Source organism: Plecotus auritus, assembly GCF_963455305.1.
Source record: "Plecotus auritus genome assembly, chromosome: 9".
Classification (NCBI taxonomy): Eukaryota; Metazoa; Chordata; class Mammalia; order Chiroptera; family Vespertilionidae; genus Plecotus; species Plecotus auritus.
In genome coordinates this window covers 17777081-17789663 of record NC_137783.1, presented here as the reverse complement: position 1 = coordinate 17789663, position 12583 = coordinate 17777081, and the positions used below count along the sequence as shown (strand labels likewise).

General features: G+C 46.2%; 2 protein-coding genes across 6 annotated transcripts in view; one reads left to right on the top strand and one right to left on the bottom strand.

The window, feature by feature from the left end:
- NT5C2 (5'-nucleotidase, cytosolic II) overlaps positions 1-2362 on the bottom strand; it is a 146212-nt gene extending 143850 nt beyond the window's left edge. For 2 of the 5 annotated variants that reach the window (XM_080640942.1, XM_080640937.1), the window contains exon 1: positions 1668-1806. In XM_080640942.1, the coding sequence (XP_080497068.1) occupies positions 1668-1726 (59 nt within the window). In that variant the 5' untranslated portion in view covers positions 1727-1806. Of the gene's footprint in view, positions 1-1075; positions 1565-1667 lie in introns of those variants that run through there. The other 3 variants (XM_080640943.1, XM_080640947.1, XM_080640938.1) reach the window with 3 other exon arrangements.
- Positions 1725-11581, top strand: INA (internexin neuronal intermediate filament protein alpha; the record flags this gene model as incomplete). Its single annotated transcript, XM_080640959.1, has 3 exons — positions 1725-2789; positions 8751-8875; positions 9650-11581. The coding sequence occupies 3 exons, from the start codon at positions 1725-1727 to the stop codon at positions 9963-9965; spliced, it is 1506 nt and encodes a 501-aa protein (XP_080497085.1). The 3' UTR covers positions 9966-11581.
- Between the last annotated feature and the right edge of the window lie 1002 nt (positions 11582-12583).

The following is a 12583-nucleotide window of genomic DNA, read 5'->3' as shown; positions in this document are numbered from 1 at the left end:
CCTAGAGCAGTGGTTGGCAAACTCATTAGTCAACAGAGCCAAATATCAACAGTACAACAATTGAAATTTCTTTTGAGACCCCAATTTTTTAAACTTAAACTTCTTCTAATGCCACTTCTTCAAAATAGACTTGCCCAGGCCGTGGTATTTTGTGGAAGAGCCACCCTCAAGGGGCCAAAGAGCCGCATGTGGATCGCGAGCCACAGTTTGCCAACCACTGCCCTAGAGGTACTTCCTTGATATCCCAAGATCAATAAATGTCTTCAGTCTGAAATTCTGGAACCTACTAAACAGTTCTTCCTACTCTCTCTCCAAAGTCATAGCCACATAATGAGAGATATTATAAGCATTACTAGAGGCCAGTGCATGAAATTCATGCACTCAGAGGGGGGCGGTCCCTCAGCTCGGTCTGCGCCCTCTCCACAGTCCAGGGGCCCTCAAGGGATGTCCGACTGTTGGCTTACGCCCATCAGACATCCTTAGTGCTACAGAAGCAGCGCCCACCAGCCCTGAGCCCAGCTTCTGGCTGAGCGGTGCTCCCCCTGTGGGAGCACACTGACCACCAGGGGGAAGCTCCTGCGTTGAGCGTCTGCCCCCTGGTGGTGAGTGCATGTCATAGTGACTGGTCATTCTGCCATTTGGTCAATTTGCTTATTCGCCTTTTATTATATAGTATTACATAATGCAGAACCCACACCGACTCCTCCCAGCCTCATCTTTCCAGATCCTTCTTTGAGTACCCCAATGCATAGTAAAGGAGGCCAGTTCAGTTACCATCACTCTTCCCCACTCCTAGGGGTCTGTTTGCAGGGACCTCTTTTGTCCAAAGAGAGATCTCCACGGGAAGAGACTCTCACAAACCACATGACAATTTACAGACTGGAATCTCAAATGCATACTGGGCCAGACGCGTCAAGTAAAGGAAATAAGAGGGTGGTCGGAGAGTGATGAGGACTGTGGTGAACGTGAGAGCATACGTATACAAATGGCAGAGGCGCCTCAGCTGTGCCCATTTCGGTCATCCTAGCTCTCTCCTCCGTTTCTTTCCACTCAGGCCCGTGCGCACTTTACCTACCTCGCTTCTTTTTCCCCGGGCGTCGCAGGCTTTCCGCGCAGCCTCCCGGCCCCTGCGGTCCCGGGAGCTGCAGAGGAACCGCTGATGAGACGTTCTCTGACGCAGACCCACTTTTCCCTTGGGAACCCCGAACGAGCTGAGGAAGGGAACAAAGCCTCGCCCTGTGGGTCCCACTCTGACTGGAAAGAAGAGGGCCTTACCCTCGGGAGCTCCGGGGTGGGAACAGGCCTAGGGGACACCCCCAGAAAACCCTAGGACAGGGTCAAGGGAAGCGACAGAACCGTGTGGTGTCCGGATGACAAATCCCAGTCGTTTAGGCACCCCGGCGCTCAAGTCATTTCCAAACCAGACTTTCCGTGGGGAGGGACACTCAGAATAGGGGGCGGCTCCTACGCAAAGGACTGTCCTGTCGCCCTAGGTCTGTCGCGCGCGCGCAGCTGCGGTAATCGCGGAGCTTCCCCGCCCCGATCCTGATGCCCCCCTTCCCTCTCCCCGCCAGGCCCGGAGCAGAGCTCCGCCCCCAACGCGCCGCCCCAACCCCCCGCGCCTTAAAACCGATGCACACCGCCCCGCCGCGCCCCGCCTGGCGCACCTCTCCTCTCCTTTGTATCTGCAGCCCCAGTCGCTCTCCCGGCGCTGTCCCGGCACCATGAGTTTCAGCTCGGAGCACTACCTGTGCGGCCCCTCTTCCTACCGCAAGGTGTTCGGAGACAGCCCCCGTCTGTCCTCGCGCCTCTCGGGGGCTGGCGGCGCGGGCAGCTACCGCTCGCAGTCGCTGACCCGCTGCAATGTGGCCTCCTCCGCCGCCTGCTCCTCGGCCTCGTCTCTTGGCCTGGGCCTGGCCTACCGCCGGCCTCCCGCGTCCGATGGGCTGGACCTGAGCCAGGCGGCGGCGCGCACCAACGAGTACAAGATTATCCGCACCAACGAGAAGGAGCAGCTGCAGGGCCTCAACGACCGCTTCGCCGTGTTCATCGAAAAGGTGCACCAGCTGGAGACGCAGAATCGCGCTCTGGAGACCGAGCTGGCGGCGCTGCGGCAGCGCCACGCCGAGCCGTCGCGCGTGGGCGAGCTCTTCCAGCGGGAGCTGCGCGACCTGCGCGCGCAGCTGGAGGAGGCGAGCTCGGCCCGCGCTCAGGCCCTGCTGGAACGCGACGGGCTGGCTGAGGAGGTGCAGCGGCTGCGGGCGCGCTGCGAGGAGGAGAGCCGCGGACGCGAAGGCGCCGAGCGCGCCCTGAAGGCGCAGCAGCGCGACGTGGACGGCGCCACGTTGGCCCGCCTGGACCTGGAGAAGAAGGTGGAGTCGCTCCTGGATGAGCTGGCCTTCGTGCGCCAGGTGCACGACGAGGAGGTGGCCGAGCTGCTGGCCACGCTGCAGGCGTCGTCGCAGGCTGCGGCCGAGGTGGATGTGGCCGTGGCTAAACCAGACCTGAGTTCGGCGCTGAGGGAGATCCGCGCCCAGTATGAGTCCCTGGCTGCCAAAAACCTTCAGTCCGCGGAGGAGTGGTACAAGTCCAAGTTCGCCAACCTGAACGAGCAGGCGGCGCGCAGCACCGAGGCCATCCGGGCCAGCCGCGAGGAGATCCACGAGTACCGGCGCCAGCTGCAGGCGCGCACCATTGAGATCGAGGGCCTTCGCGGAGCCAATGAGTCCCTGGAGAGGCAGATCCTGGAGCTGGAGGAGAGACATAGTGCTGAAGTGGCCAGCTACCAGGTAAGGGCTGGAGCGTTGGATAGGGAAGGGCGCCCTGTCCCCTCCTGCGCATACCTGCGATTTCCCCGCACAGTGGTGGCCAAGGAATCGAGAGAAGGGGGAGGGAGGAAAGAGCCTGGACTAGAGGCCTTGGCAAACAAAAGGCTCTGGGCTTCCCACTGGTAATTGTAGGGGCCTGGACGCCCTCTTCTCCTGCCCCTCACTTACGTACCGTTCCGGGCCCTTCTTACAAAGAAGCCCTTAGCTTCTCCTCTTCAGATTTCGAAAATCTGACTTATGCCTCCCAGCCAGCAAGTGGGAAGAAACACATGTAAGACTTGAAGAACAGTTCCCCACCCAAACGGAGGTGGGTGACACCTGCTCCGTGGTTGATGGTGCTGTCTTGGCTCTGTGGCTTCTTTTGTTGACTTTGAAAGGTTTTCTGTGCGCCCTGGAATAGATATTTATAGAGTATGGTCTGCCCTATGGTTGGGGAAAGAATGCTGGACTGAACGGGAAGGGGTTCTACTCCATTTTCTTGACTTTTATTCTCAAAGGAGTAGAGATTGGGAACCAACAATATGGGTGGTCAGGCTAGTGTAACCGCCCTGTTCTTGCTGTACCCCTCCCCCAACACACATATACACAAAACACACCACACACACACACACACACACACACACACGGTTCCCTTGTCGACCGACTGATATTTCTTCTGAAAGAAAGCTTTACACCAGTTAGCAAATGTAAAAGGGTTGGGGCGCTGTCCTCGGTGCTGATCTCGAGTTCTTCCCATCTTAGAAATGTCTCCCCCGTCGCATGTCCCAGTTATGACTCTCTAGGCAATTAACTGCTTTGATTTTTTTTCTTTTGCAACACCAACACATCAGTCTTGGCTACCTGCAATCAAAGGTCACCCCGTGGACAGCATCAATATTCACTTTCATGGATGGCTTAGCACTTAAGAAAAACCACTTAATTTGCTCAGCAACAGTGAGGTCCCACTTGAAAATGCCCTTTTTCTTAACAGTTTCCCAATCTAAGTGAATGTGATAAATCAAAGAGATTGGTTCTATCTTTGTTATAGGCCACTGATTTTTCATCTTTGCCAAACAAAGACCCACTGCATTTTCAGTTTTTCTATATAAAACATTCTGGGTTTATGACCACAAGGGCACAGAGGCAGGAGAAAGGTCTAGAAAATAATCTAAATGGTGTGATCAAATTCAAGGTACAATAAAAGCTCTTTGGGGTAGAATCTAATAATTCAGAAACTTACAATAATTCATTCTAGCCAAGATCAAAGTTTACATTTGATTAAAATAATAGGGTTTAGGGAACCTTAATAAAATACATACAAGAAAGGAGTGAAACCTCAAAAGTATGATTTTAGTCTGGAGATAAAGAATAATATTGGTGTACAGATATTTGTTGTTCATTATAAATTACTTTCTTTGATAAAGGAAGAAAGCTTGCCTGGACCATTTGTTTTTGTTAGTTTGCAATTACAGTGCTATTCAAGTGAGGATTTCTTTTCCACTTCAAGATCTGTAACTTGACCTTTTCACTATGTGGCCTAGTCCCTGGAAGGTCTGGATTAGTCACATTAAGTTCATTGAAGCTTCGTGTTTTCTTTTAGAAGCCTCAAAAAATGAGCTAGGTGATCTTCTGAAGGGCTAGCCCAATATTTCTACAAAAAGGATAACTTACCCACAACTGCCATCTGAATTGGGCTTTGCCCAGTCCTCTACTTGCTTGTTATAACTCCTGCATTCTAAGGGGTATGACAATATTGTCTGGCTTGTTTTGTTTGCATTAAAAGGCTTTCAGTGTTAGACAGTAGTAGGGTCATGTACTAGTAGACATAGTCTGCAGGAGAGAATAAAACACAGAAACTGCAGCATGTCTGCAGCTCTGCAGTGCTGCCCCCATCAACTTTTGCTTTCAGTGCCTCAGTGGACATGTTGATGGAGTGGAAGAGATCAGAGGCAGAAAGCTATTTCCTTTGGGACCTAAGGCTGAAGAGGGGCTCACATCCTCACCTGCAGAACCTCAAGGCTTGAAGCCACGAGGATATCCTCTGCCTGTTCTAACAATCTCAGCAGTGCTGATGAAGATGAAAAGCTTCCTTCTCCACAGTGAGATTCAGCCATTGTTTTCTTGCCCTCTCACCCCTCTCCCCCTTCCCCTGTCACTGCCGTCTGGGAGGCTGTTCTCTTTCTTCTGCTTCAATGATTAGTAGTAGGCCCATTTTCCTTTGAAGCTTGCCACCCTACTTAGAGGCAAAGGAAGGCTCCGTTAAAACCCCACTTTCCCTGCCCCAGAGATCTGACAGCCTATTTGAGGAGAGAAAGCTTAATATATTTTGAACAGGTGAAGAATGATTCAAGGTGACATAGTAAGTACACAGGGGTGCATGAGAGGTCCAAATCAGGCAACAGGAGAGATGATAACGAGCTAGGGCTTTTGTCTTCGAAAGGCAAGCGCAGTCCCCCCTTTAAGCAGAAGACTTTTTCATTTCTAAAACAGGGCACTTTGGGTTCCTGCATGGCTGCTTCACCACCTTTAGAGCCCCATTCTTCCAAAGATAGCTGAGGACATTTTGGAAGGGTACTGGGGCCCCTGGCCCTGTACTATGGTCAGTCTTGGAAAGCTAAAGCTTTCCTTGAAAGACCTTGCTGAACAATCAAGATCACCATTATTTAATGCTCTCCAGGGAGAGCAGCCAAGCCTGCCCTCTTCTCTCCAGTATGAGATTGGAATACAACCTAATTAAATAGCAGGAAGGGGCCGGTCCCTTGGTGATTTGCAGTGCCTGCCCATAAATCTATAGCCTGATAGATCAATTCCTGAATTTAGAATTCAAGAAAAAAAGCTACATTTAGTCTTTAACTCTTCCATATGCTTTCTTTTGTTTTGTTCTTGCCCTTCTCTACCCCACTGTATTACTGGGGCCACCATGATAGCTCCTTTACAAAAATAAATAGAAACTAGTGGTTCCTAAACCCATTGACATACCAAGGTCACTAGAGGGCTTAAAAAAAAGATTCTTATGCACATTCCTGATAATTTGGTTTCAGAAGTTTGAGTAGGTGTGGCCAAGAATAAGTGTTTTTCAATAAAAATGCTGCATCCTTTTGTTCCTCAGATAGATTTTGGGGTGCAAGAATCTAAAGCACATTTCCCAGCTCATATAATGCAAGATTTTAAAGTATGGTAGGGAAAAAAAAACAACAAATGTGGGGATAAAACAAAGGCAGGAGCGAGAACAAGGCACATGGGTGGATTACATATAAAAACCCTTTCTCCCACTAAATTTATTATGCATAGTAGTCATTCTGGATGGCTGCATTCACTACTGTTGTCTGGCTGAGGACCCCTAAAAGTGATGAAATCTGTAGCACTGTTTGTCATTCCTCTTCACTGAAGATGCTAGTGTAGCCAATTCTTTCTCTTACTCCCAGTCCATATCCTTCCAGCCCTGAGGAGATGCTCAGCACCTGCTTTATCGGTCCCAGGAGAGACCCCAGCTGGAGCTGGAAGTGCCTCTGTCCCATTCCCTCAGGCTAAGCCAGCAGTAGCTGTGTGGTTGGGGGAGGGGTAGACTGCAGCGCTCTGCTCCGATTTCGTGAGCTGGAAGCCATCTTTGGCAGAGCTTTTGAAGGGCGAGGCAAGACAGCCTGGTGTAGGGAAACAAAGAACGCAAACAAAGAGAGGAGACCTTGAAGAGCAATGATCCGCGGGCAGCACAATTCCTTCTGAAAGGTGCAAAGTGGTGCTTTTTATCTCTGATCCATGAAACAGACATGTGGAATGTGCAACAAAAAAGTTTAAGGAAATCTCATCTATCTAGAACTCAACTCCCCAATAACCTCTTTTTCAGAAAACACAGCTGTGAAACAACAAAACTTTTTTTTTTTTTTTAAAAAAGGACCTGCTAATGAGTCAACAAATATCTATTTCTAAATCATATATTAGGAAGTTGACCCCTCTGATGCCCCCCCCCAAGACTATTCATTCTTACTTGACATGATTCTAAAGCACTTCGTTTGAATTTTAATCCTGCAGCATGATAAGGAGAAGGGACTACAGGAGTCAGGCATTTCAAGGAGAAGTAGCAGCAGATCAGTTCTTTCAGAACAAAGAAAACCAATGAGTAACCAACAAAGAAAACACTAATTCAAACACTGCTCTTTGGGGTCATTTAGGATAGAAATAAACAGTCTGGTATACCTCAATTGACCTAGAGGATAAAAGACATCACAGAATTATATAAAAAAAAAAAATTGATCATTATCATAACCCACAATTGCCTCCCACATATGGCCCAACCAGGGCCACGGATGGATCCTGCACAGGTTGACACTCTAACCACTGAACAATACCAGCCAGGGTGCTTTTTAAAAATTTGTCCTCCCGCTGTACCTTTTTCTAATTTGCACAATGTTCTTTCATGGGTTAACAGCTGCCCTGGCTGGAGGTAAGATAATGTGTGAGATAAGTGTGGATAGAGTACTTAAGCTGGAGGCCAGGAAGACCTATCTGAGTAGAGGACAGTTGTACTGAGTCTTAGATGACATGGAGTGGGCCATGTAAAGACCCACTCCAGAGTACTCCAAACAGAGGAAATAGCCTAAAGGGCCGGGAATAGCACCTTGGTAAGTCTAGGGAGCAAAAGAGAAGGTCAGGGTAGCTGAAACACGCTGAGTAAGGGGAGGGTATAGGCCATGTTGAAGAGTTTGGACTTTATTCCACAGGTGTTGGAGGATTTTAAGCAGGTAAACAATAGGACCTATTTTCAAAAGATCCTTCTGGCTGCTCCAGTATCACAAATGTAAAGCTATTTTTCTTCTATGCCTGAGATTGCACCTGGAAGAATTGGGAGCAAAACTATTACATAGAGAAGTTTTTGTTTTGTTTTTAAATTATCATTTAGTCTGCCATGTGGATAAAAAAAAAAATTCCATGGAGTATTTCTGTTTCCTCTTTATTTGTTGCATGAAATGCTTTCAGTAAAGTGATTGAGTAGCAGACCTCCAGGAAACCAGCAAAACGAATGGAGGCAGAAAAGACTTGCTGTCCTCTCTGTGCTTTCCACAGTGGAATTTTCTGAATCTACTAGTAAGCTCCTAACCTGAGGCTTTGGGTTATGGAAAGGACATCCAACAAATGAGTTAGTGAGTTAGTTAGCAGCAAGTACAACAAGCAAGGGGAGGATGGTAAACAGATTTTAAAAAAGAAAATATCTCCTACGGCCGGTGGTACAATTGGTTGGAGCATCCTCCCCTACACCAAAAAGGTTGCAGATTCAATACCTGGTTAGGGGGCATACAGGAGACAACCGATAAATGTTTCTCTCTTACATCAATGTTTCTCTTTCTCTCTCCCTCCCTCCTTCCTTCTCCCTCTCCCTTTCTCTCTCTCAAAAAAAAAAAAAAAAAAAAAAAAATCAATAAACACCCCCAGGGCCCTAACCGGTTTGGCTCAGTGGAGAGAGCCTCGGCCTGTGGACTGAAGGGTCCCAGGTTCGATTCCGGTCAAGGGCATGTACCTTGGTTGCGGGCACATCCCCAGTGGGGGGGTGTGCAAGAGGCAGCTGATCGATGTTTCTCTCTCATCGATGTTTCTAACTCTCTATCCCTCTCCCTTCCTCTCTGTAAAAAATCAATAAAATATATTTAAAAAAATAATAATAATAAAAAAATAAACACCCCCAGGTAAGTATTGAATATATATATCCTTAGTGTTCAGTTGAGAACCATGGGGAGATTTGGATGCATGGTAAAAAATAAAAATAAAAAAAAAATGCAGGTGATGGGACCCCACCCCTGAACAAATGAATCACAATCTAGGCTGGGCATGGGGAGGAGAGAGTTCTGGATATTTTAATGTGTAGTCACGGTTGAGAGTCTTTGACTTGTGGGAATCTCAATGAATTTCTGCTGGTTTTGACCTAAATATGTCAGCTATGTCACTTTTCAGGACAGCATTGGGCAACTGGAGAATGATCTGAGGAACACCAAGAGTGAGATGGCACGCCACCTTCGGGAATACCAGGACTTGCTCAATGTCAAAATGGCTCTTGACATTGAGATAGCAGCTTACAGGTACTTCAAAGGGCACACTCACTCAAGCAAATGCAGTCACCTGGGGCAGCATTACCCAAATAAGTGGTTCTAGTCTTTCCTATTTCTTATGGGTGAGAGAGGATGAGGAAAGATAGCACTGATTTTTAAAGAAAGGAAGATAAAAATTATTAGTTATGACAAACAAGGTTTTGGGGCCACTCTTTTGTGATGCCATTTAGGCTGGCCTGAGAAAAAGTCTGGGATCTGAAACAGGTTCATTCACTGTTCTTTGATGTTCCTGGTTCCACTCCATTTGTACTCCTGCACATTGAAAAAGTACAGATCTCAAGTTCAGGCTGAATTAGGCAGTTCTTTCCTCCCCTGTGGACTTCTCACCTCCTTATTCCCATTGCACTTGTGGTGTTAATTAACAAAATTACTTTTCTCTAGAGCTTTGTAGACTCTAAGTGCCAAAAATAGGTGTGATGAGGCCAAGGGGAATTGTAGGTTTTTCCTTTGTTAATATATTAGTGAATAGGCGAGGTTACCCTTTGACAGTGCTTTAAACACAGCTGGTGTGGAAGATGTGTGTATGCCCATGCATGTGATAGATAACCCCAAGTCTTTGAGAGTTCAATATCTATTGGTCTCAATCTCATGAATAAACTACAAAATCTTATCGAATTTTTCTTTTCTTTTTTCCTTTAAAATTTTTGTAAAATAAATATGAGCTGCAGGGTTAAGTTTTGTTTGTTTTTCAAAGTTGCAAGTTAGCCTCCTGAGATTTTTTTTTTTCCTCTGTTCGATTTACAGGAAATTGCTGGAAGGCGAAGAGACACGTTTTAGCACCAGTGGGTCAAGCATTTTAGGGCTGAATCCACTTCCCAATCCAGGTTATCTGCTCCCGCCTAGAATCCTCAGTTCTACTACCTCCAAAGTCTCATCCAGTGGGCTGTCTCTTAAGAAAGAGGAAGAGGGTGAGGAGGAGGAGGCTTCTAAGGTAGCCTCTAAGAAAACCTCCCAGATAGGGGAAAGTTTTGAAGAAATATTGGAGGAGACAGTAATATCTACTAAGAAAACCGAGAAATCAAATATAGAAGAAAGCACCATTTCAAGCCAAAAAATATAATTCCGTTACTTAAAGAGTTAATGCTTAAGAGGGGATAATATGCATTTGACTTGTTAACAACCTATTCCTGAACCAAAACACCTGTCACCACTATAAAATGTCTTCAAGGCTTCAGTCTCATATTTAGCATTGAATACCTACATTCTCTAATACAAAAACCACCTCTTAGATTGGAGCAAACTGCGGTCCTACAGTCATCTCAAGAGGAGTTATCTAAGAACACAGCTTTCTCACCTAAACCTCAGGCTTTCCAGTGATAGATGATTTAGGTACAGAGGAAGTACAAACTAAGGTGCTAAATCTGTGATCATCATCTTTTGCTGTGAATTAAAATTAAAACCTGTCTCACTCACTATAACTAGCCATTGCCCAGCTATATCGTCTCACTCTAGATACCTAAAATATAAGATCACTGCCAAAGATAAACTAATGGTCCACACCCCACCACCCTAATAGAACCGTTTCACAAATGATAGGTGTTTGTTTGATGGACATGTTTCCTTCCATCCCCCTCAATTCCATTTAGGTTTTTCTCAAAAGAACGTACCTCCTTTAGCTCTCTTTGCTGAATGGGTAAAATACGATGCATGTTGACCATTTCTGTGATTCATGTAATGACTTCACCCTGCCCATTTCCTATCCTTCCAATTCTGTAGGTTAAAATAAAAATGGCAGTGATAAGTGTTAAGGATTGCCTCCAACAAATAAAATAATGAAAACTTTGTAGATTTTAGGCTTTTCGGCTTAAACCCATTGGATTAGGAGAAAAAAAAAAAAAACCCTACTTGATTAAGAATGTAGCTTTTCACCTTAATGTTAGAAACACAGTAATAGTTATCATAAGCTGTGATTCAGCCGACCTTAGATTTAGTAACATAAGCTAGAAGAGGTGAGTATTTGTATGAATGGAAAAAGTGAAAATCTCATTTATCTGTGTTGGTTCGTTTGTGGTGGTATAGAGTTAGTTGTTTCATGCCCTTAGCCTTAGAATCCATGTATCCCCCTTCCTACTAGTCTAGGTCCTAAACGGCCTTTTTTTCACTCTCCTCTGCCTTTTAAAAAGTGCTAAGTGTAGATTATGTTATCAGCAGGACACAGTGCTACTGCCCCAAAGCAAAAGAAATCACTTCTGGTCAGTCAACACCACCAGCAAATAAGTAAATAAATCTCTTTTCTCAAAGAGTCTTGCCCAGCAGTTTTCCCACTGCTGCATGGTTGGTGGTCTCTCCCCTGCTGGAGAGGAAGAGACACCCAGACCAGAGGCGGGGCACACATGCTCCTACTCACATGCTAGGAAGTAGATTCTGGAGCATCAACTTTTCATCTGCCCACCTGTGCAGCAGCTGCATTCCACGTGTGCCGAGTTTGATGCAGGGTTTGCTCTCTGCCAGCAGTCACTTCACCAGAGCTAAAGAGTTGCCATGTCTCTGTCCCACTTCTGCATTAAGATGAGGACGCGATGCTTTTACTGAACTTCCTTATCCTAGCACATGCTTCCATAGTTCCAGGAACTTAAAGGATACTTTTCTTCCTTTCCGTTACTCCATCCCTGTCTTTACTCCCCACACTTACTGTAAAACATTAATAAAATAAGAATTAAAAGTCTCATGAATCCCACCAACATGTGTTCTGTGGTTTCTGCTGCTTCGACTGAGAAGAGCTTTGTTTTGGTTCCGTGAGACAACTGCTCCCCCGAAATAATTCAGAAATGGTCTGCTCTCTGTTCCGTGCATCCACAGTTTATTTCCCTGCCAAAGCCTTGGGGCTCTAGTCTGCATTTGTTTCAGACTGTCTGGTCTGACACACATGATGCACTGAGTGAACAGTTAATGGCAGGGAGTGGGGAAATCAAATCCAATGATGAAACTGCATTCTGTGCCTGGATAATGATTTAAGTAGCTTAGCTTGGTGAACATTTCTTTCTTTCTTCTTTTCTTCCTTCCTTCCTTCCTACCTTCCTTCCTACCTTTCTTTCTTTCTTTCTTTCTTTCTTTCTTTCTTTCTTTCTTTCTTTCTTTCTTTCTTTTTTATAAGTAGACCCCTGGAATTTCAGTTATTTTTTAAAAAAATATATTTTATTGATTTTTTTACAGAGATGAAGTGAGAGGGATAGAGAGTTAGAAACATTGATGAGAGAGAAACATCCATCAGCTGCCTCCTGCACACCCCATACTGGGGATGTGCCCACAACCAAGGTACATGCCCTTGACCGGAATTGAACCTGGGACCATTCAGTCCGCAGGCTGACCCCTTATCCACTGAGCCAAACCGGTTTGGGCTTGGTGAACATTTCTGAGCATAAACTGGCAGAACACACATGATAAAAAGTCCTTCAAAACAATAAGAATCTTCTTCTTTGAAAATGGGGTTATACTTCTGAAGAACTGGGTTATTTAGGTAGAACATGGGCAACAGGAATACAATTTCCCTCTACTGTAAATGCTTCTTACCCTCTTTGGAATTGTAGACCTCTTGGAAAAAGTTATGAACCCTTTTCCCAGAAACACACACACACAAAACTTGGTTCAGATCAAGGGCCTTGTGACTCCTCTAGGACTATCTACTTCTGGGGTCCAGAAGTCCGTGGACACCAAATTGGGATTTCCTAATGCCATGCC